Source organism: Leopardus geoffroyi, chromosome A2 (assembly GCF_018350155.1).
Source record: "Leopardus geoffroyi isolate Oge1 chromosome A2, O.geoffroyi_Oge1_pat1.0, whole genome shotgun sequence".
NCBI lineage: Eukaryota > Metazoa > Chordata > Mammalia > Carnivora > Felidae > Leopardus > Leopardus geoffroyi.
Genome location: NC_059331.1, coordinates 118,519,943 through 118,541,476, shown reverse-complemented (window position 1 = coordinate 118,541,476; position 21,534 = coordinate 118,519,943). Strand labels below are relative to the sequence as shown.

Here is a 21,534-nt window from a genome sequence, read left to right as displayed (position 1 = left end):
CTGTGGGTGTGTTTGAAAATTCCTATTGGCAGATGAATCCAAATAAATTAAAATAAAACATAATTAATTAATTAACAGGCGCTCGCCCCAGTTGTTCTTACCCCAGTTGTTCTAGCCTTTCCATCGGACTGGCTAGAAACAGGAAGGAACGGGGCAACCTTGGAAAGCACGTGTGGAGGGTGACAGAGCTACTCCACCAGCCTGGGTCCCTGAATGATTTCCTGGAGCCGGGCTTGCTGGTCTGTGTTGGAGAGCGGCTGGAAGAGAAATTGATTTCTGACTCATTGGAGCCATTGCACTTTGGGCTCTCTCTCTTATGATTAGTGTTCTCTACCCAACTCCAGCTCCTCATTTACTTACGTTCTATTTCGAAGCAGCCTGCTTTCCTCTAACAGACAGGATAGTTCGCCTGCCTTCACCATCCCCTTACTGCTTTCTGGTTCTCTTCGCGGTCAGAAGGGTGCTACAGCTCAATACATGTTTACTACGGGTACATTTTCTGCTCCTCTGCAGGTCAGGCTCCACAAGCCCCCCAGATACCTAGATTGCACTGAGACGACCTTAAATCGCTCACGACACAGCTCACTGTCAAAACCCTTACAAAAATGTCATGTTTGAGTTTGCAGGTCTACCGTTTACTACGGTTATGGGCAAATTTGATTCAGAAAAGAACCATAGATTCTTACAGCAAAACTTAGGATGAAAGAGTGATGTTGAGAACATTTCAACGAGAGAATGAAAAGTGAAGAAAAAGTTAAAAAATTTTTTTTTTTTTTTTGCATAAAATATGGTTGTATTCGAAACCATCCCGTAGGTTGCATCCAACCCGTGGACCTGTTTGGCCTTCCCCTCCCCAGATCTGGCACAGTCCAACACCACTTGCATGATTTCTGAATTTCTGTACTTCAAGGACATACACGCTCCAGGGCCGCACCCCCCCCCCCCCCCACCAACTCCCGCCAGGCTTCTTACACATTTCCCTGGAGCCCGAGGGATTTGGCCATAGACTGGGCTTCACGTGTAGCATGAGGCACACGGATTGAAAATAATTTTCTTTTAAAATGATTTTTAGGGGCGCCTGGGTGGCGCAGTCGGTTAAGCGTCCGACTTCAGCCAGGTCACGATCTCGCGGTCCGTGAGTTCGAGCCCCGCGTCGGGCTCTGGGCTGATGGCTCAGAGCCTGGAGCCTGTTTCCGATTCTGTGTCTCCCTCTCTCTCTGCCCCTCCCCCGTTCATGCTCTCTCTCTGTCCCAAAAATAAATCAACGTTAAAAAAAAAATTAAAAAAAAAAAAGAGAAAAGGGGCGCCTGGGTGGCGCAGTCGGTTAAGCGTCCGACTTCAGCCAGGTCACGATCTCGCGGTCCGTGAGTTCGAGCCCCGCGTCGGGCTCTGGGTTGATGGCTCAGAGCCTGGAGCCTGTTTCCGATTCTGTGTCTCCCTCTCCCTCTGCCCCTCCCCCGTTCATGCTCTGTCTCTCTCTGCCCCAAAAATAAATAAACGTTGAAAAAAAAATTTTTTAATGATTTTTAATGTTTTTTATTTATTTTGAGAGAGAGAGAATGAGCAGGGGAGAGGCAGAGAGGGTGAGAGAGAGAGAATCCCAAGCAGGCTTCACACTGTCAGCGCAAAGCCCGACGCGGGGGCTTGAACTTATGAACCGTGAGATCATGACCGGGGCCGAAACCAAGAGTGGGGTGCTAAATTTGACTGAGCCACTCAAGTGCCCCTAAAATTAATTTTCTAAAAGGAGTTGTTACCCCTTACCAAAGGACACAGGCTCTTTCCCCAATGGGCCTTAGAAATAAGGTTGATTTTCACACTTGTGGCTTTAGGTGAATTCCCCTGAAGGTCAGAGGATGAAACTGTAGATAGACCTACAGAGAGGAACGTAGAAATGGGGTGCGAACTACCCTTTGTTGTTATTGAACCTAAAAAAATTGGGAGTCTCAGGAAAGCTGTCCTGGCAGTGTGAGACTGTGGGTTTCCTCTGCTCACTTCTGCGATGGGGGGGGGAGGGGGGGAATTACCTGGCGAGTACAGCCAGCCTGCTCCCGCCCTCTGCCCCCCCCCCGCACACCCACGTCCACACACACACACACACACACACACCCCAGCGCCCCTCCCCCCAGGGCTGGCTGCGCAGGCTGGAGTCAGTGGTAGTGTGGGTAGGAACGGGGAGGATTGGAGATTGTCTTCACCAGCTTACACAAGAGCAAGGAATGGATAGGGCAGGTTCGAAAAGAAGGGGAGAAAGACGAGAGCCAGTGTGGGCTGGGATTTGGAAGTCTCAACAGACGCCCAAGTTGCCAGAAGTTTGAAAGAAACTGACTAGGAATGTGAGGGATGCATGCGTGTGTGTGTGTGTGTGTGTGTGTGTGTGTGGAGAGACAGAGAGAGACAGAGAAAGTGTAGGGGGCTAAAATGAGATTCCTTTGGTGTTTGTTTTAGGAGACTTTAGTAAAACTTTAAAACTCCGTCTGGGCTTCAGCTTTATGTAGGGTTATATGACAAGAGCCGCAGACATTTGGAGAAAAGGCTCACCTGTCCACAGAGTCAAATATTTCTTTTTTTAATTAATTTATTTTTTTTAGCGTTTATTTATTTTTGAGATAGGGAGAGACAGAGCATGAACGGGGGAGGGTCAGAGAGAGAGGGAGACACAGAATCTGAAACAGGCTCCAGGCTCTGAGCTGTCAGCACAGAGCCCGACGCGGGGCTCAAACTCACGGACCGCGAGATCATGACCTGAGCCGAAGTCGGACGCTTCACCAACTGAGCCACCCAGGCGCCCCACAGAGTCAAATATTTCAACTCAATCATCAACTCTGTCTTGGATGTCACTCTACTGTTGACACACCGCACTAGGCACAGTGTCTTGTCAGAACCGAGTTGGCCAAAAGAAATATTTCATCAAAATGTTTCATTGTGTGGTCTCTTTGATCAACGAAAAAAGTAATGTCGAGCAAGGCATTTATTGACCCACCAGGCAGACCTCACGAGTGGACAATTATATTACCATCGCAAGGCCTACTGCAAAAGAGAACTGGGAAACAAGGCACTGTGCTTGAGGGTTCTCCTGCACCGTCAGGATGACCAAAGTCTCCAAGTTCAAGGAGGTAAACGTCTCTGAATTACCTGCTGCATTCTCTAAGCTCTTCTATTTTTGCTGGTTCTGCCACAGGAAATGGAGCCTTAAGAGGGTCCACAGGCCTTTTGCCCACCACATGGCATCATCGACTCCAGAACGTGCTCTGTATTAAACTGTAGGTTGGTGCTGGGTGGCAGGGGGGTGGGAGGCAGAAACGAAATGCGTTCCTCACCGTCCAGGAGCTTCTGCCTGAACAGAGGAACAGACAGGCGGGTGACCAATCATGAAGAGCAGGGGGAGAAGTGCTACCAGAAAGTCACGCGGGGATACGTGGGTCTTGCTACAGAAACACCACGAAAGGGCACCTGACTTGTAGTGGATGCCCTCAGAGTAGACCTCAGCCATCAGCGCATAGGAGACATATCATGAGTCCTGAATAACTAGTAGGAATTAGCCAAGCTATGAGGCATTGGGAGAGGAAAAGACCCTTCTGAACCAAGGGAACCCGCAGTGACTTCATCAGCAATTCACACCCAGCCTCTCGTTGTATTATTATCCTCATGCTATAAATGAAGGAACGAATTCCATAAGGTTGAGTGACCTATTCCCACTTACTTTGTAAGCAGTGAAACCAAGATTTAAACCTGTTACCATATTCCCTGCCTCTTTATAGAACTTGCCCTCTGAAGGGGAATCCTTTTTACTTAGTGATATTCACACTTTCCTCACACACCACACCTCAGGGACACCTGGGGTGAATGCAAGTGCATTCATTCTGGGAAGAGATCCAAAGTATTCAGAATCAAATATCATGGAATTTTAGATTCTCTTCTTCAAATCAGTTTAAGGAAACTGCATAGAGAAGCCCCCCCCCACCCCACGCCCTCCCACACACGTACACTTAAGAGATTCACAGTGCATATTAACATATGAAAGGCACTGACAAGTCCTGCAGAAAAATTAATGTTAAATTTTGTTTAACTCAATGTGTCTGAAATGTAACTGACCATGGAAACCTTAACCCCTTTCCTTCCTTCTTTTCTTTCTTTCTCTTTCTTTCTTTCTTTCTCTTTCTTTTTCTTTCCTTCCCAACCCCCTTCCTTCCTTCTTTCCTTCCTTCCTTCCTTTTTTAGTAACACTTATTAACACCTTTAAAGACATTCTGTATCCAATTTTCTTACTGCAGTGATGAGGAAACTGCAGTGGAGAGGGGTTGGGAGCTACCTTTGGGTATGTGCTAATGGCAGAGTCAGAACTCAATTCATCAGACTTCCTTCCACTCAACATTCTCTCAGACAAATCATGCTTCAATATGTCCGTTCCATACTTCCAATATGTAAACAGCACACACAGCACATGAGTTGATAACCTTGTAATTGCCAACTTAACAAATTACCCCTCTAAAAAAAAAACACAAAGAAATCCGTAGGTGAGAGCTGAGATCATGTATACAAATCTGAAGTGTGTTTATATACACTATTAATCGCCCTTGTCATGGTTTATATTAGTTATCCAACTCTTGCTGATATCAACTGTTTATCTTCACAGCCTTCCCACTGAAATAATAATACTAATAACAACTACTAGCTCTCTCGTTGCTCTCAGTGTGAAAGATAACATTAATATTTCGATGGCAATTTCTAGTGTTTATCTTTATGCATTCATTTAAACGGAACCAAAGCTGAAGAAATCACTTGTTAACAAGATAATCACAAAACAAATCTTTGCACCAAGTACTTCGTTGCGAGATCAAATCCCATCATCACCACCTAAAAGGAAAATTCTTACTTTGGAATTCAGTTGGAATCCAGACAGCACAAAAAAGGAAGGGAAGGTTTTTTTTGTTTTGTTTTTTGGTTTGTGTGTGTGTGTGTGTGAAGATATCTATTATAACAGTATCTATTATATTAAAATTTAAGTTATGTTTGAATGAAAACATTTTACAGGTAATATACAAATTAAAGAACACATTTCAAGAGCAGTCAGGGTGCAAATTTGAAGAGTATTTATGAATAATAATGGATTAGGAAAGGCCAATTGGGCTGTCTGTCTAAACAGTTAAATGTTCGGTGCCTGCATTCTGCATTTGTTACCAAAGCCTTCTTTATCAGCAGAAGGAGGCAAATGATACCCTGAAAATGTTTTAAACGTGCAACTTTGCTTATCTTCCTGTATTAATGATCCTTACGGCAGTTGTTATATTAACCTTATCACATAGAACAGCAATAGGGGAAAACTATTGTGAAAGGAAGGAAAAGAAAAAGCATTTAGTTTAATCTTGAGACCCTTTTTTCAACCTAGCAATTTTCTGATTGTCAAGGGCAGGGGGTAATGAAAGTAAGGTTTTTACTGGGTTTTCTTAAAATCTCAAAAAAGAAATCAGACATTTCAGACATTTCCAAGTCGTGATTCATTAAACATCATATGCTGTGAAGAGTACAGAGATTAGATTATCAATGAAAGGCTCATTACGTGAGTTCTGGGTTTCGTGAGGTCCGGGAAAGAGCTCTGACCGGGAGACAGTGAGTGACTCCTGAGAAAGCCAGCCTCTCCTTCAAGGCTCTGAATTACTCATTTGTGGATATGACATTACAAGAAACACAATTTGCCCCTCAGAAGACTTCTAGATCCTTCTTCATACAGTCCCTGTGCTCACATAGAGGAAATTCAAAGGCTCCGTCTTTTAACTCCTTTTAACTTGGACAACAATACCAAACCCGACCCTAAGACCCCTTACCTTCTCATTCTCTCAAGGTGCTTAGGGAACCACCTAACTTTATGATTGCAATGAATGTTTTCGCTCCACTGCAAATGCTTGAGCGTAACACACAGACCAGCAGAGTGAAGCCCCTTCGGCTTCTTCAGCCAGGTAATACGCTTCTTCCTTTTTTTTTTTTTTTTTTTTCCCATTATCCCTTTAATGCAGAGCAGGGCTACTGATTACAAAGAGGCAGTTTGACTCCAGCAATAGGTCTTCCTCACTAATCCTCACTGTCATGGAAATTCCAGCTGCTACAAGAATAAGAGGTTCAATCCATATTTGCCAGCTCTAATATGAAATCTGTCAGAGCCCAAATTAATGAGTTCCAAATTCCTTACATCACGATAACAGGTTAAGACTGGTCAATTAATTACATAAATCCTTCCCGATTCATTGTGCGTTTGCAGCCCAGATTGTGTCTTACATTACTCCATGACACAAGGCCTTTTGGCTCCTGTTGTTCTGCAGAAAGGCCCCATTTAAGTGGAGGCTGCCTGCCACGGCAAAATGTTAAATGTCACACGTTAAATTTGCACTTTTCTGTAATTGCTTTTGTTAAAAAAAAAAAAAATTAAATTAAAGCACAGGGCTCCCAGTACACCACTATGCAGAGGGCTGGGGTGGTACTGAATGGATCCCCAGGCGTGCAAGGAGCTACCTTTCACCTCTAAAGGTTCACAGGGTCTCTCTGTAGCAGGTGCCCCGTAGGCAGTGGAACCCAGAACGCGCACATTTGTGAAAATGAACCAAGTTTCCCGAGGATCCGTGGCGGCAAAAATATATATTTGGGAGAGTCTTTTCTTGATGAAAGGATTAAAATAGCATTCTTTACATAGCCAGATTCCCTTTTGTCTACCAGCAAAAGTTAGATATATAAAACACGGTTGATCTAATCACTTCTTCAGGAACATACATGGTACAAACGAATGCGTGTTATACGTGTGTAGATCTTTGCCATAAAAAAAAGATGTTGCTGATGGCTTTGCTCTTTGGGTTTGTAACTGGGACACATCTACAGAGGGAAAATAACTGAGGATTAAGATCTCAAAGGAGTTAAAAAATCGTCCAGGTCAAACGTTTTCCTTTCTAAAGCATCAAAATGAGCTTGGAATCACAACTCGTTTGAACGAGACGTAGACTGTGGACTTCCAGCTTCCTAGGGCAGCCGGTCTTCACTCCGGTACACGTCCTTGTGAAATGGCCTTTTATGTGCCTAGGTGTTCTGTACTGAAAGGACCCAGTCCCTGGTTGTATTTCCTGCATCATCTCATCGAGGGCTGGGGGTTCTGCTAATACCCTAACGAGCAGACGATGCCACTAAGCACAAAGTGAAATCTACATGGGGCGCAGGTTCCTCCGACCTGGAACCCCTAACGCCGCTCACTCCACCACGCGGACAACTAGCCAGACCCGAGGCTGCGTGTTCTCTCCGCCGCCCTGGCCCCGCAGCGCCCCCCTCTGTCCTCCGACGGCCTTGCACCGGCTATGCCATCTGCGCGCGCCTCTTTTTTCCAGGCGAACAACACCCCCTCCCCACCCCCGCCCCGCTTCTGGGCCCGCAGCCTAAAGCGGTGGAGGATCCGTGTTCCTAAACTACCCCGCTACCCCCACCCCCGCACACAGAGACATTAAACTCTGACCCAGGGCCGTTTCTGGACCCGGAGGCACGCCCTTCTATCCCGAGGCCCAGTCCCGCCACCAGGCGCGACCGTCCCCTCCCTCTCCAAACGGGAGGAGGCGAGTTTAAGGCGACGGCGCGTCCGCTCGGCAGGTTTTAAGGTCCTGGGGAGACTGGAGAGGAAAGGGGTTAACTAACGGGTGCGGTGCGTGCGCAGACATTCGGAGCGCACCGGCTTCGCCCCAGCCTCGCCGCGACCCCGGGGCGCTCGGCCCCCCCCCCCCCCCCCCAGGCCTCGTCGCCTCCAGGCCGGGCGGCGTGTCGTCGCCCTCTCTCCGGCCTGCCGGCGGGGCCGGGGGCCGCAGCACCGCGAGCATCTTGCAGAACAAAGACTCGGGTCTAGACGGGGCAGCGCCGCCGCCGCCGCCGCCGCCGCCTCCCCCGGCTCCGGCTCCGGCGCGGACGACCCCGACCCAACCATCCCCAAACCCACCGGAGCGACAGGGTTGCGGCTCCACGCGCGCTCCCAAACCCAGCGGGGCCCCAGGAGACCACTGAGCCCGGAGGCCTGCGGTGGGGACGTCGCTATTCAAAGCTCCCCCCGCCCCTCCGACACCAAACCCACCCTCCGAGGCCCCTCTGCATTTTTATGTTTTATTATTGTTTTCCAAGCAGCCAGAGTCGTCATTTTCACATTGGGAAGGGGGCCTCGTGGTGCCCACGTTGACAGCAGGTGGGGCAGGGGAGAGGGCGCTGCAGGTTTGTGCTGTAAATCGCAGTCTTTTTGCGGCCGTTGTTCCCACTCGCCACCCACCGCCCCCCCCCTCCACCCGGGTTTTCTCTCTCTCTCTCTCTCTCTCTTTCTTTCCGCAGCGCAGTTGCTATGGGTTACCAGGGCGGTTGCCATGGGTTACCGGACCGAGGCCGGCTGGCTCGCTACCTGCCACCCAGTCGCCGCCGCAGCCGCCGCCGGCGGAGCGCCCGGGCGGGAGGAGGCGGGAGCGCGCGTGTGCGGGACGCGGCGCGGGGGAGTGTGCGCGGGCAGCCGAGGCGCCGCAGCCAACGGGCGGCCGAGGGTGCAGCGGCGGGAGCGCCACCGCCAGTGGGGTGGGGGCAAAGCTATAAAGAAGACCCAGAGGTAAGAAACTAACAAAAACACAACCACAAGTTATGCCCGTGCTGTGCCTGTGCAGCAGCAAAGACAAGCGGTGTGGGGTTTGGGGATGAGTCTACACTTCTCGTGGGGGAGAGAAAGGGTGTGTGCCTCTTTGGCATAAGCCATTTGCATAGTGTCTTTAGACCAGAGTTTACTTTCAGCAGAAAACCGTGGCTGAATTTTTTCCCCTCTTTTCTTCTGTATCGTTTGAAAAGAAGTCTTTGGAATTTTGGAGAAAGAGAAAATGATCATTACCAGAGTTGGCGCAGCTGAAATAAATGACTGTCCAAGGCAGTGTTCGTAACAATGATCCAGAAAAGTTTCCAACAAGAGTGAACAGCAATTGTGTCTGACTTAAAGGGACAATGGTGACTCGTTTGTGAGATGCATACGGCAAAGAACAGAGTCAAAATCCTTAGTAAATATTTTTAAATTTTAAAATGTTGCTTACCTACATTCTTCTAAAATTTTTGAATTCCCTCTATTAAAATGTATTTCTTATGACCTTTATTTGCAAAGAAAATTGTATCTATGCTTTGAATGTCAAATTGCAGTAATTAATTTCAGACGGCGTTTTGTACTTGAAAATGTGTCTATATAATAAAGGAAGAGAAGGTCTACATTCCAAACAAAAACAGAAAATTGTGTTGAAATTAATGGTTTTCCTCCACTGAAAAGATACTACATTGGATTTGCAGGACACCAACTAAGCAATTTAAGTATTAAGAGGGCAACTATTTAGAAAGAGAATAAGCTTTTGTTGTGTTATATTTGTCTTAAAACTATAGAGGCCTTTTGTGAAAAAAACGGTCTTCCATTTATAGCTGAAATACTAAAAACCTTATTTGTACCACAGTAGCTCCATAATGATGAATCCTTAAGGCACCAAAAGAACAGAGTTGAAAACAACATTAAATTTACTGTTGGATATAACTGTAATTGTGGCGAGGCTAAATGAATTTGTTTATGTTCTCAATAGCCATAAAAGAAATTTTATTCTTTTACCTTACTACAGTAAGGTTATTGCATATCACTTGTTTGTATTTAATTATTCAATAAAATGTGCATTAGGCTGGAAAAGCTCCTGCAAGATATTTAATATCTTAAGGGACATAACTATTTAAAGATAAACATTTCTGCTTTTCCTTGGTAATTTTTAAAACTTGTAATTTTAACTAGAATCTAAGTCACTTTCTTCCAAGTGAGACTTTAAAGAAGCCCTAAGTAACAGGTTGTTGACTTTCCTTGTTGACACCTCTGGGTTATATATAAAACCAGTTCTCAAACAAAACACACAAACTGGCTTTATAGGTGAATCATTTACCCTTTAAGAACTAGCCAGGGAAATACAGTTCTGCTGTATGTAAATCATAAAGCATCCAAGGTCACATTAAAAATAGTTTTAAATAAACATCGACTTAATTTAGTTACTTAGTAACTACTTTCTTTTCCCAAAGAAAGCTTTATAAAATTACGCCAGAGAAAAATAAGAGACTTGAACATAGCAAGAAGGCCACTGGGGGCTGAAGTTTACCTAAATATCTCAGCTGCAGAAAATGAGAAGCCAGTGCTCACAAAACAACCAAACCCAAGGCTAAAAACCTCAAATGTGTACAACTATACTGAGCAGTAAACCAAATCTTACCAAAGTTTCTCATTAAAATTTACTGCTTGCTCAAAAACACCCTGAAATTAGGTGGAAGTCAAAAAAAAAAATGTATTCTCTTCTATAAAATAAGTGATCCAACAAACTGAACTTGATTTTTTCATGTTTAATGTGAAAACGATGATCTTGTGAAGGTTACATACCACAGTATTAGGCACTACTTAATATCAACTTTAATGGCTATGTTACATCATCTAAAAATAGGACAATTGGTGGCACATTACATGCTGTTGAAAACTGCTGTAAAACAGAAATAATGTGAATTCAGACACATTGCCAAACAAGCTGGGGATCGCTCTTAAATGACTAGATGGCAAACGTCACAGGTTAGCAAGATAAAAAGAAATTGCTCCATCTTTTCCGCCCCCGTGTTAAAATGAGTCTTAGATGATAAAATAACAAGATCCAAGATACATTAAATAAAAATATTTACAAAAGTTCAATAATGTTTTAGACCAAACAAAAACAAAAAAAGGAAAACTTAAGGAAATCATTCTTGTTCTAAATTTAATTTATTTTCTGTTCTTAGTTACGAGCACTTCAAAGGCTTTTTAATAATACAGTCACTTTTAAACTCCCAGTTAAAATGAGGTGAGGTAACATTTAATTAAAGCAACAAGTTATCGCAGTTACGTGGAAGTGTCTTCGTGGTGGTTTAAGAGACACTTCACACCATTCAACAGAGAAGAAACTTGGATAATTATCTCAAGAAAACGCTGCCTCATCTGAAATTTGAAGTTCAATGTAGTTTATCTAAGACATTTTATCTTTGGGCCACTAACAAAGAAGACATTTTATTAAATTGCGCCAGTCCTCAGGCAGATGCCTTAAAAGGAAGGCTCTTGAAAAATGAGTAATTCTTAAATTAGCAAGTTGATATTCTTTTCTAAATGATGGGAATGTTTACTGAAAACATGAAATGTATTACTTTTTATAAGATCCCACTCGTAACTTAAAAATAAGTAACAAGTAACCACCACTGACACTGAAAGTTATCTAGTGATAAGAAATTGCACATTTAGTCAGAAAACAGTCAACCTGGAATTCTAATTACACGCCGGTAATGAAACCACAGTACCTGTTTCCAGAAACCAGGTGTTAAAGCTGAATGTGAACAATGCAAATGTATTTCTGAATCTATATATTGCAAATATGAGCAAAATTACGAGCACGATTTCTGTTTTCATGTAAGACGTAAACATTATTTTACCATGTCTCTAGTCATAAGGTACATTTTCCATCTACGTTGTGAAATAAAATACTGGAAAGGCGAAGCTTCTTAAAATATTTCAAACACCCAAAGCGAAGTGTTTTGCCAGTGCAGGGGAGGTGCCCACAAAACATCAGCCACATGTCTGAAAGAGGCCGTCCGGTCGATGCCGTCAGTCTTCATCCTGGCTAAGATCATACGAGCTGGGTTTATGCTGACGCTGTCCCACTGACACGAGAAGGAAGGCGCTCTCTGGATTTTCAATGCTGCCTATTTACCTATCTTTTCAAATTCAGTAAAACCAACTCGGTGCTTCTAAATGTATGTGGCATTTCAGTTCAAGACAGGATCTAGTTTTACCGATAGTGTTTGCCTATAAAGGAGAGTTGCATTCGCGGGCCTTTAGCTTTTTACAGGAGCTCATCCAAAATAAGACAACATAAAAATACCACTAATAAACAACCCAACGTCTTTAATTAAATACCTACTATCATGACAGGGAGCTTTAGGTAAGAGGCTATTATTAGCGAGCTTGCTTCTCCACGACTGGACGTAATTCACTATTCCTAAGATGGTAACATCAGAATTCTTTTTCAGGATTCCTGTGGGGCTGTGCTCATTTTACATCCGTGTGAACTGCTGTCATCGCTACTATGTCCGAGCCCAGAGGATGAACTGGAAAAGAAGAGAGGGGGAAAATAATAAAAAGAGGAAATTGGTTTTCACAACACACTCAAAGCCTGAGTAACAGAGGAGAACTTTAATTATCTCCAGTCACAAAGAGAGACAGGAAATTTGGACTTTTAATTAGCCATTTGGAGTGCAGTTGGATATTTTTTTAGCTAGATAATTTAAACGCGAATAATTCAAGTCTGACTAAATGAAAGTCACATAATCAGAATGCAGATAATTGAATTTCTACTGCGTTCATTAATTCAGTGTGGAGGTGTGTGTGAAGACTACTATGATGAGCTGTCACAGCTCAATAAAATCTCAGTCAATTAATTTTTTCATTATCTTAGTATTACATCAACAAAACAGTGAGGTGCGTATGCATATACACATGTATGTGTATATGCGCACGCACACGCGCGCTCTGTATCATACAGGCGCATACACGTTAACTCGAAGTGCAAGGCGATACCTTTCTGAGTCATAATCTATATCATTTTCTTTTTTTCCTTCTTCATCTTCTTCAGGGAAACGTCTGTTCATCAAGGCAAACTTGTGAATTGCGTCTTCTACCGAGTACTTCGTCTGCCCGGAGACGCAGGCCTCAATGTCTTCCGAATTCAAATGGCTCTGCAGGAAGAGGTGAAGGCAGCTGTCCGAGAGCAGAAGCGCGTTCTGTAGGACCCTGGGCAAAAGAAACAAGGAGACATCCTCGGTGAACAGGGGTGGACAATTCGAGGGTAGGAGAGAGGAGAAACGTTAGAAATGTGCCACCGCAATAATTTCTCTACTATGGCAAACTTTGCATCAATTACAGACTCTGCCTATTAAAAGGATGAAAGCATATGTTAACTTTTATTCAATTATTTGGAAATTTAGGTGAGTAAAACCACGAAGCTAATAGTTAACAACATCTGTTAAAAGAATAACTTCAAGGACGTTTCTTCAATTTAACCATCTGTTATGACCGTGTGGATTAATTATGGAAAGATTCTGCTGATAGTCCTAGAAATTTATTCTACTTCAAAAAAATTTTTTACTGCCAACCAGCATGTCTGTTCTGTGATCTTTATTGGCTAGGCTGTCATCAAACATCAAAATTTTCCACTGCCATTAAAAATTATATTAAAAAGTCAATACGTTTCTCAGCATGTTTTACATTTTAAAACTTTACAAGTATACTTATGTACATGTTTACAAGAGCTAAGTTGAGAGGTGGCTTTTTTTGAATACCTAAAATTGGCGAGAAATTTCTCCATACTCTGCAGTAGCACTGTGTATCCATGTTATTAAAATAAGCCATCAAATAAAATTGCTCCCAGCTAATTTTACCATATCTATACTTAAACCATGATGATTCTGTGGTAAGTACACACTAGCCTTCCCATATTCAAAGTCAAAGTTTACAACGAGTACAGATTTCAACCAGTGCATCAGAACTACACGGAAAATTAAAAATGACTCTAACAAATCCATACATGCTCAAATTCATATTATTACTGAATGTGGGTTTTCTTTCTGAAATGCATGTCTCGGGAGGGGAAATGAAGTCAGAGTACACCCTTATTTTTAAATAAAAACCCGTTTCATATTTTCAGGAAAGATCTTGAGGTATGATAATTTAGTCTCTACAAATAGTTCAATAAAGATATAATACAAGGCACTCAGACCAGATGGAAGGGACAAAACTAAAATACTAAAACCTGAGCATAATTTTGCCCAACATGGGATTTTTCATAGAGAGCTCTAAGAAAAACAGATTATGTATGTCAGGCCAAATGAACCTTGCCTTATAGTCTGCATTTTTACACAAATAATTAGGAAAAGTGAATCTTTTCTGGCCATGCATATTAATTTACTTAAAATCCAAGGTCATTACAAGATTTCCTTTTCTTCAAAATAAAAGAGCTATTTCTTCAAGAAGGCAAAAGTCCAAACACGTACAGTATCACAACCAAAATGTAGCTTCGACAGGCTTACCAAATGTAGCCTGGGAAAATATTCTTTACTGGCCCTACGAAAAGGAAAATGAAAAGCTTCGTGCGTTTTGAAAGGGCAAAACTCTCAAGCAAAGCAGCTAAATACTTCCCTTCCCTCCATGTCTTCTGCCCTGGCTTCTCCCAGAAGATGAGCGTGTCACATGGTAAAGATTAATTTACCAAGTACAAGTAGTAAAGTAGTAAATCCCTTTTACTACTCTTTGAGATTTATTTTCTACATTTACAAATGTTTACCACTCTTGTTTTAAATACTTGAAATCAAGAGAAGATTTATGTGGCAACAGCCCATTAATATGAACTTGCATCCACTGTGAAGTTTGCACGGAGTGTTTCCTGCGCCCTTCTGTCTGTCAGTGGTTTTCCTGCCAGCCAGGGTACAAGTAACTGCTCACAGGATTATACTTCCTGCTTTATTTCTGTTGGAAATGTGTTTTATTTTCTTTATAAAATAATGGGTAATCCTTAAAATTGATTTTAGATGGTTCGAGGCATTACACCACAAAAGTAATGAGCACTAATGCCAATGATATTGGACACAAATTCATTTTAGCTTTATTTCACGTCTAAAGCAATTCTACTGAGCCTTGAACTGCTCACGCGCTGTTATTAACTTGCTGGTAACCTAACACACGGGTACAGCAAACAAAAGTGATCAGAGTCCAGGTTGATCGGGACCTCAAGGCTACTGTCCTTTTTCTTGAGCTATAATTCAATTTCCAATTTTACTGTACATTAGACTCATTATTTCCCAGTGTTTTCTCTTCTGCTCGCTACTGCCACCTGGAGGACATGCCCGTGAAAAGCGAGAGGGAGCCCGCACACACCCAGCTCACAATTCTGAAGTGGGAGAAAGTGGCTGGGGAGGCAAGATCTGAACACCACACAGGCCTGGAGTTCAAAGACAGTACATCTGAATGCCCGCTGGCTGGCTAAATTTATGCTACCATACTCCATGGGTATGGCCTTTAAAGAAGCAAAATAATTTTTTAATGTACCTATGATTTTTTTTTTTTTTACTCAGATAATTCATTTCACAATTAAAAATACAAAATTTTGAAAGCAATTTCCCATCCGGTTCAGTGAGCGTAACCAGTTCATTTTAAGTAACACCTGGTTTACTGTATTTCAGAGAACGTTGTGACTGCCATCATCATAGTATTAAATCCTATTTTTACCTTAGTCATATTTGTGCCACACTTTCCACAAACAAATCTAACAGCAGAAATTAACTTCAAACTTAATATAAAGAGTACTTTGTAAAATGGTCAATAAAATGTCATCTTTATAAGCCTCCATAAAAACAAAGGTATACAATTTTCAAGCCTTTACAAAAGGAGCAACAAATAGCCTCTAGAATTTTAGAGGGATTTCTGAAAAGATATTTACAACATGAGTCAAACGTTATTCCTTTTCCCATAACAAATTTAAACTAAACAAAGCAAATCTTGTTTTTCCCTTGAATTGGACACAGTTGAAAATCTGGTTTTCCTCAACCTGATTTTATTAGGTGTATTATATACCAGTTCAGTTGGGAACAATATATAGCTATGCAAAACCATTTAATCCTAACTAAGGATGCCCTGTCTACTGAACCCAATATAATGATATATACACATGTGTATAGTGTGGAAGGTTCGCAGTTGGATGTAGGGGAGAAAGAATTTAAGTCAGCCTGTTTACCTCTTACCATGAGGGAAAAAAAAAAACAACCTACAAATCTTCTCCGAAGACATTCATGATCTGTGCTATGGTGCCCTCTATTGAACACAAAGACTTATATTGTGTGTGTGTGTGTGTGTGTGTGTGTGTGTGTGTGTGTGTTTGTGTTTCCATGGTATCCTTTCACAAAAAACTAATATTCCTTAAATTTTTAAGAAATATAAAGCTGTAATAAAAAGTCTACACTGTAAGGCACACGTAGTTATATTAATGGGATGAATTCAGCAAAAAAGGAAAGCTGGCTCCCATTCATGATATGAATCAAACAAAAAATTAGTAGGACTGCCATGTTTATAGTTAGGGACTTACCAACACAGTTTATCATTTTAGTCCATAACTTTCTTTTCCCATAACTATTAGCAGAAGTGACTTACAATTTATAATTAGCTAGGGAGGGAAAATCCAAACGGGAGAGTATAGCCAAGATTGAGGGAAAATGAATGTATTTGAAAAATCTCACACTCATACTGACCAAATTTAACTATCATGTAAGAGTTCTACTAATTATAAACCTGCCAGATCCTAGAATGAATATGCCTCCACCTTTCCTCTAACTTCCTTGTTTATAAAAGTGAGATGATACCCAATTCCTAATATTATTGTAGGACCTGAGCTAAAACATGCAAAAAGCTAGACACATAGCAAGTGTTCAATAAACAGTATAAATTATTATTCTTTGGCACCTAGTCAAAGGAACAACTTTCCAATTCCTTTATGAAGACTGGCCTGGATGCGTACTTTGTTATTAAAGATGTATTACTGAGGCGCCTGGGTGGCTCAGTGGGTTAAGCGACTGACTTCGGCTCAGGTCATGATCTCACGGTTCATGGGTTTGAGCCCTGCGTCGGGCTCTGTGCTGACAGCTCGGAGCCTGGAGTCTGCTTCGGATTCTGTGTCTGCCTCTCTGCCTCTCTCCCTCTCTCAAAAATAAACATAAATTTTTTAATAAAAAAGTATTATTCCACCTTAAGATGAATATATATATAGTATACACACATATGTACAGAGACAGCAGCAATTTGGTTTTAAAGGGTTTGAACATATATACTCTTCTTGGTTCATAACTTCAAAACTTACATAAAAACCAGATTTAAAAAATACATGCGATGATCAAAACAGGGAGGGGGACAAAACAGAAGAGACTCTTAAATATGGAGAACAAACAGAGGGTTTCTGGAGGGGTTGTGGGAAGGAGGGGATGGGCTAAATGGGGAAGGGGCACTAAGGAATCTACTCCTGAAATCACTGTTGCACTTCATGCTAATTTGGATGTAGTTTAAAAAAATAAAATTATCAAAAGAAATACATGTGATAAATCTACAGCACAAGTATATATCACATTTGAATGCTGTGGTATCTTCCCTCTCAAGTTCCTAGAAGTACTACACAAAAAACCAGGTACAGGCCACTGACAGTGACCACTACTTAGCAGGTACCTCATGGGGCCTCAGGGGGTGTCAAGCTGGGGTCAGGACACGGCGCTGAGATGGCACTGAGACCGCCGAGTTGCAAGTCACATCCCGCTTCCCAAAATGGACTTGGGCTCAGGGGATCCCAGGGGAAAAGAGCTGGAAGGTTGCTACTTCTACACAGACTGGACAAAGCTATGCATCCGAATCCGAGGGACACAGAACGGAGGGTGAGGAGGACCTGAAGGGGCAACGGTATTTAGGCCATTTAGGTCGGGGGTGAATCCGGCTGTGTGGTATTATAGACTCGTTGCTTCCTTCAGGTTCAAACCACGTAGAAGCACCAGCTTCACTTTTAATGTGAAACTCACCAGCTTGGAGACTAATGTTCACACACCACAGTGGAACAGACACCACAAGCGAACTTGCTGTCTCTTCTCTGATTTGACTTCTGGATGGTAACCCAGACCCAATTTTAATGAACCTAGCCATCCCCTGGTAAGTACATAGGACTTTCCCACTAGAATGGAAGCTTCAAGTGGATAAGGATTGGTGTCCATTGTGCGCAGTCCAAAGTAGTCACTTACTAAATAGGTTTCCAGAGTCCTTACCAATGCATCATCTTAACGACACAACCAACTAGGGCAGCAGTGAATGTGCTACATCATCATACCCTTTATAACAAAGGCACACAAGAATTAAGTGACTCTTCCAAGGTCAGATGGCCAGAAAGAAATTAGGAGTTGTGACTTATAGGAGACCTGGAACCCAGCTCTTCAAGCTCCTGATCCAGGATACTTGCTGCTATGACGTCTGCATCAAATTCAATCCGCAAACAGCCAAACGACACAGTATGTAACAATAACCAAGCACAAGCCTAAGCGCACTGCAGCCAAATGACATTCGTTCAGTCATTAATTTGGCAGATCAACTGTGGAAAAACGGTCGTATTCAAAGCAGCGAAGTGATTCCTGGTCAAAAACACATGCCCTGAGCTTAACTCAATGTAAAGACAGAGACACATGCTGTTCTTTGACCTCCAAAAAGGAGACTTCTCTACGGAAGACAAGCGGCCCCCCAGTGCTGACAGGGACTGCAGGATTTGGCTGTCCCCATCCAGGCCCCACTGCCAATGGCCAGTCTGCAGCTTCCTGAACAGCATCTGCACTGACAGGCCATTCGGCCAACTTGGACAACTGGGGCCACATCTTAAGGGAGACGCCATCAGCCACCTGGGTCTCATACAGACAACAATTAAAAGCAGAGCGGTCTCCAAAGGAAACGGGCAGAAAAAAGTTGACCAGGCCTTTGTTCCGTCATGCCTGTGATACCCAAAAGAATACCACTGTAATGTTTTCTGAGGACTCGGCTTGGTTAATGGGTTCTTATGGTCTCTTGTCATTTTTATTCCTCTGTTCTTTTTCCTTTCTGGCCCTCCTTCAATTTATAATCGCGGATATTTCTGTATGTCTCCATGACCCCTTCCAAGGAAAGACACTATATCAACTTAATGGAAATAAATATTAATATTCATGTGCATACTTAATATCCAAACCCTTTATGAGTGAGCCATATGGGGAGAAGGCAGTATATTATTTCAGGCTGGCTCTAAGGTCCCATGGAGTGAATGAACTCAAAAGGAGATTACTGCAGACCCTGAAGTCAGGAGAAAAAGACAGCTTAGGAAGCTGGGCCCTGCCACTAACCAGCAGTCCTATGACTCAGTCTATTTCCTTATCTATAAAATGGGAAGTTTAAAAAACTAGCTCAAAGCTGTTTCATGTCTAAGTAGATCAAAACAATAACAGCCAATACCACACATGACATGTCACACTATTGTGAGTGCTTTCTATTCATTAACTCACTTCATCCTCTCAACAACTATATGAAGTACATACTATTAACCCCATTTTATAGATGGAAAAAAACGAAAGCACACAGGAGGTAGAAAATGCTCCCAGCCCCTCAGCTCATAAGTAGCAGAGCCAAGATTTGAACCCAGACAGTCTGGCCTCAGCGTCTGTGTGCAAACCAATGTGCTGTCTCACAGATGGGTATTCTAGCATTCCGGAGTGGGGAGAGAAAGAAATTATAGCGGTGAGAATTCAAGTCGTTTTAACTGCACTGCCTACCATCACCAAGCAATCCAGAGTTAATAACCCACCGGGACTATTCAACCACCAATAAATACTCCCTTATAAACATTCCCTCCAAAGAGGAGAGTTAAGGTCTTCCTTTAGAAGAGCCCAGAACAGTATCACTTAGCAGCCAATGCACTGGAGAACGGATTTTGGTCTGTCGATCCGAAATGTTGTAAATATAGATAGTTTTTAAGTAGCACCTTTTTAATAAAGCACGTTTGCTTCCTCGCAAATTTTTCTTTTGTCAGCTGAACTCCTTAGTAATTTGGCTCTGCTTTACAGCTTCAAGGACCACAGATTTATTCATTACCAGACTCAATTAGCTCATTGTTTTCCTTCTAGAAGATGTGGTCCCAGATGTGCACGATAAGATGTCAGCCACAAGATGGCGCTCTAATATAGGAAATGAACTACTGAGCTAGGCTCTAGATTATTATTAATATTTGGAACAGTGATATTCTTCTCCCCCACATAATTATAGGACACTCAACTTTTGCAAAGCACTTTGCTTACAACTCCTGTACCGCCGCAAGAGTTTCTGCACACTTACTTTCTGAGGAAATCTTCCAAACCCTGACGACGCTGATCTACATGCTGGCGATTATTCATGTTGAAAAACAGGTTTTTAGATGGAAGTTCTGGCAGTTGCCTTAGGAAAAAGAAAAAAAAATTTTTTAATAAATCAAGGTGGGTTAGTGACAAAATTTCTCCAGGCAAAAGCAAATTATGTTATAATTATCATATAGTTGTATATATTATAGGGTATATATAATAAGGGTATAAGATAATTAACTTAAAGAAAAACCCATTTTTAAAAAATTTTGAGGGCTTTCATGGTCAATACTCAACAGGTTAGTGAAATGCAAGTGATAAATTTTGTATTCAGATGTAGCAGCCACAAAACTAACTAAAGCTATAGATGGCAATCAAGAAGCCTATCAAATCCTTCATGTTTTCTGTATCTTAATGCATGACGAATTTTAAAATATTGAATATAATAATAAAGTCTCCCCAATATCACTTATTTAAATCACTTACACCAGCAACGCATTACTTTGGAGTCTCTGCCTCAGCCACACAAATTCTCTGTATCTTCTTCGCACACAGGATGTTTTCATTGTAAAACACATGCTATTGGTCTGTTTGAAGAAAAAGAAAAATACAAGCCCCATTTAAGGAAAAAATGTTTTTTCCTCCATCTCGAACTCACCAAATGTGCCCATGTTCATTTGCATAGGATTTAAAGAAACCGAAAGCACAGTTGCACTTGTGCCAGATTCCAATCTTGCACAAAGCCCACCACTATCTATTACATCCCTGAAAAACAGCGGGATGACATCAACGCGCAGTGTTGTCCTGGGGCAAAGCCTGACCCTGCCGTCCCCTGAGTCCTGAGGTAGCCTCCTGCTCACCTATTAGGACTGCTTTCAAAGATGAATCGTAAAAATTAAACAAATCCTGCAGTCTAAATGACCAATAAAAACTCGGGGTCATCCCTTCCATTTTAACACCGTCCACCCATGAGGCTGGAGAAGCCCTTGGGAATTAGAGACACCTTCTTATGGCCCTTGACACGACACCACGAGAAGCCATCATATCCTTGATACGGCCATCAGTACAGATCACACAAACCGCCAGGTTTGGTGGTTTTCAGGCATCCTGAAATCACTTTTTTTTTTTTTTTTTTAATGTTTATTTTAAGTAGGCTCCACACCCAGAGCGGGGCTTGAACTCACAACCCTGAACTCAAGAGTCTCACGCTCTACTGACTGAGCCAGCCAGGCGCCCCCTGGTATCACTTTCAAACAAGAGAAGAGCATTCTCCTTCTCTACTAGATGTGCAAGGGAGTGCGATCCAAGGTAGAGAGAGGCTTGGGGTGCACAGGGACAATTATACCCATGGGGAACCCACGTGCCAGTTCTGGCCCTGCCATATGGCAAGTCACTTAAACTCCAGTTTGCTGAGTGGTAAAATGGGGGGATGAAGTAGTACACACCTATTTTACTGGGTGGTCGTAAGGATTGATGGTAAGTACCTGACAAATGTTATCTATTAATACTGTTATTAGATAGGAGATGTCGGTTTGCTTCCAG

General features: G+C 42.5%; 1 protein-coding gene across 6 annotated transcripts in view; it reads right to left on the bottom strand.

Annotated features, from left to right (window-relative positions):
- Window positions 1-10,380: 10,380 nt before the first annotated feature.
- SNX10 (sorting nexin 10) overlaps window positions 10,381-21,534 on the bottom strand; it is a 75,463-nt gene continuing 64,309 nt past the window's right edge. For all 6 annotated transcript variants that reach the window (XM_045495137.1, XM_045495138.1, XM_045495139.1 and 3 more), the window contains 4 exons: window positions 20,479-20,579; window positions 19,991-20,089; window positions 12,644-12,856; window positions 10,381-12,174 (listed from right to left, as the gene is read on the bottom strand). In XM_045495137.1, the coding sequence (XP_045351093.1) occupies window positions 12,093-12,174; window positions 12,644-12,856; window positions 19,991-20,089; window positions 20,479-20,579 (495 nt within the window). In that variant the 3' untranslated portion in view covers window positions 10,381-12,092. The remainder of the gene's footprint in view (window positions 12,175-12,643; window positions 12,857-19,990; window positions 20,090-20,478; window positions 20,580-21,534) is intronic.